The sequence below is a fragment of the Haliaeetus leucocephalus genome, unplaced genomic scaffold, assembly GCF_000737465.1.
Source record: "Haliaeetus leucocephalus isolate CR32 unplaced genomic scaffold, Haliaeetus_leucocephalus-4.0 Scaffold0, whole genome shotgun sequence".
Lineage (NCBI taxonomy): Eukaryota > Metazoa > Chordata > Aves > Accipitriformes > Accipitridae > Haliaeetus > Haliaeetus leucocephalus.
This window is the reverse complement of record NW_010972436.1, coordinates 20504398-20506862: the sequence shown is the minus strand read 5'-3', so window position 1 is coordinate 20506862 and position 2465 is coordinate 20504398. Positions and strand designations below refer to the sequence as shown.

Genomic DNA, 2465 nt, shown 5'->3' with positions numbered 1-2465 from the left:
GGATTGAGTGTTTTTGGGTGCTGTTTGTGGGGGGGGGGGGGGGGGGGGGGGGAAGTAATCCATGAACATAATTTATTAGGAAGGAAATCTGTTAACAAAGATTATCTCAGCAGGAAGCAAAAATTTACTGAAGCAACAATTCTATATGAACTTTCATTTCCAGTGAATCATGCCAGTATGTTCAATTTCATTCTAAACATGAAACGTGCCCTTGCGGCTTGTTCTCTGCTGCAGGACCACTGTCAAAACAAAGAACAATTACAAAATGTTCCCTCAATTCAGAATTCCTATTTGGTAAGTGACGCCCATATGACGCAGAGATCTAAATGTGAAATTTGTAAAGTGGAAACTGGATTTCTCCCCTTTTCTGCTATTTAGACAACACAGGAAAGTTGGAAGAGTAGTTGACAGGGGTTTCTAATTATTCAGATTTTAAGAAGACTGTATTTACCAGGTACTTGAAGCCAAATTGGTACATGTAAAATAATAAACCACAATATTCTAGGATACTATCTGAAATATTTGTTGTAATGTATTTATTTGGCTATGGCATCACTAGATTTGAATGCTGAATTAGTCTATTAAGCAGATTCGTATTTATTTCAATATTACATTTTCTTGACGATTATATTTTGACTGAAATATTGCTTTAATTCTTACAAAGTATTTTTACTTCACAGATACATGATAATAATTCTATTCGTGTATTTTTTGCAAAAGTAGCATACCGGTTTTCACCCAAATTTGGGATTATAGAGTTCAGCAAAATACATGCGCTCCCCATTTTGCTTTGTGACATGAAGTATTGAAGAAGGCAAATATTGACATTTTCTCTCTTTGAAGAAATGTGAGACTGGAAAGCTCTGTTGCCCTGAATGACAAATTACACGATGAGACAGAAGGAAGATGCAAATCTTCAAGTTTTAAAAGCATCTAATATTTTCTCAAATTATATTCAGCTGTATTTATCTAGCATTCTGGCATGCTGCTGGATTACTGTTATCAATAAATCTACAAACAGAATGCAAAATGCATGTGAGCTGTCTGTGCATGAATAAAGAGCAGCCCAGCAATAAATTATAGCATAATATATAGTTTAAAATGTAGCAAAAGGAATGCCTTGACAAATCAATGCAACGTATTTTGTCACTGAGGGTGAAAGATTCATTATGCATCAGCCTTGAGAAAGCTGGATTTCTGAAACATGGGTCATCTAGGACATATGATGTAATAAGAGAATATGGAAACGTGCATAGAAAAAAAAATCTTCTGGATAATAAAGCCATATTAAATTTTCAGGTAAATATAAGTCCTATGCTGTACTTCATTGTTCAAGAGAGGTCAGGAGCGCAATGCGAAAGAACAAAATAATGAAGCCTGACTTCCTATGGACTTGGTCCTCACAGGAGATTCGAGACCGACCCTTTTTCTGAAACTGGGTCATGTGCACTGGGTTTCATTTGTGTTTTCTGGTGTCTGCTAAGGTCTATGCTCATCTTGTGGCACTTTGTTCAGCTGAGAAATTCCTTCCTCTACCTATCCACCTATTTTGATGAAAATTCAGTGTTTTGGGGGAACTCCAGGCATCTGCCAGACATGACTGAAACTGGCACTAGATTTTGAAGTTGGTGGGAGGAGAGGACGCAGACACAGGGCCAGACACACACACACCCAGCAGGTTGCATAAGCCTGGAGTACAGCAAAGAGACTAAAAATAAGACCAACCAATTGGTTTTCCTGCTGACAGCAGCAAACTGCCGTGGGACATTTAATTCCCTCTGATCACATAAACGACAGACGAGTTGTCACCTGCTGTGCATGCCAGGGGAGGATCCTGTCCCTGTGGCAAGGGCCACTGGTCCCAGCAGCTGCATCACCTTGTCCTGCGTTCCACTGTGGATGGAAACACCCCGAGAGAAGTGAGCACCAGAGAAAGGCCGTGGACGTGGATGTTGTCTCTGCTATGCTCAGGAAAAGACACCTGAGCTTGGCAGGGTTGGAAGGGGCTTAAAATGGGGGACTGGGCAGGTGGAGGAGAGGCCAGGAGTGCTGATGTCCCTCGCCTCCTGCGGTCTCAAGGGGTGTTAGTGAGAGCCTCGCACCCAGTGGGCGTTAGGGCCTTGAGACAGCAGCCAGGGCTATGACAGACAAATTGTTCCAGTCCCTTCTGTAAGAAGGCCAAGCCTTACATTTTCTTAAATATATTTAAAAAAAGAAAAAAGAGGGGATGTCTACGGATTTAGCGTAGGACCATCCTGTCAGAGCTGGGGCCGCCCCGCCGACGACATTCAGCAGGGGGCGCTGCTGCCCGAAATGGCGGCGGCGCGGCGGAAGAGGAAGGTCCGCCCTTCCCCAAGATGGCGGCGCCCAGGCGCGGCGTGGCTGAAGGGAAGATGAAGCGGCCGGTGGCCGCCCGCGCTCGCCGCGGCGGGAAGCTGGACAGACTGCGGCAGGCGGTGCAGGAG

At 43.9% G+C, this 2465-nt stretch overlaps 1 protein-coding gene across 1 annotated transcript in view; it reads left to right on the top strand.

Annotated features, from left to right (window-relative positions):
• Window positions 1-2357: 2357 nt before the first annotated feature.
• NOM1 (nucleolar protein with MIF4G domain 1) overlaps window positions 2358-2465 on the top strand; it is a 15146-nt gene continuing 15038 nt past the window's right edge. The window contains exon 1 of the mRNA XM_010563048.1: window positions 2358-2456. Coding sequence (XP_010561350.1) covers window positions 2358-2456 — 99 coding nt within the window. The remainder of the gene's footprint in view (window positions 2457-2465) is intronic.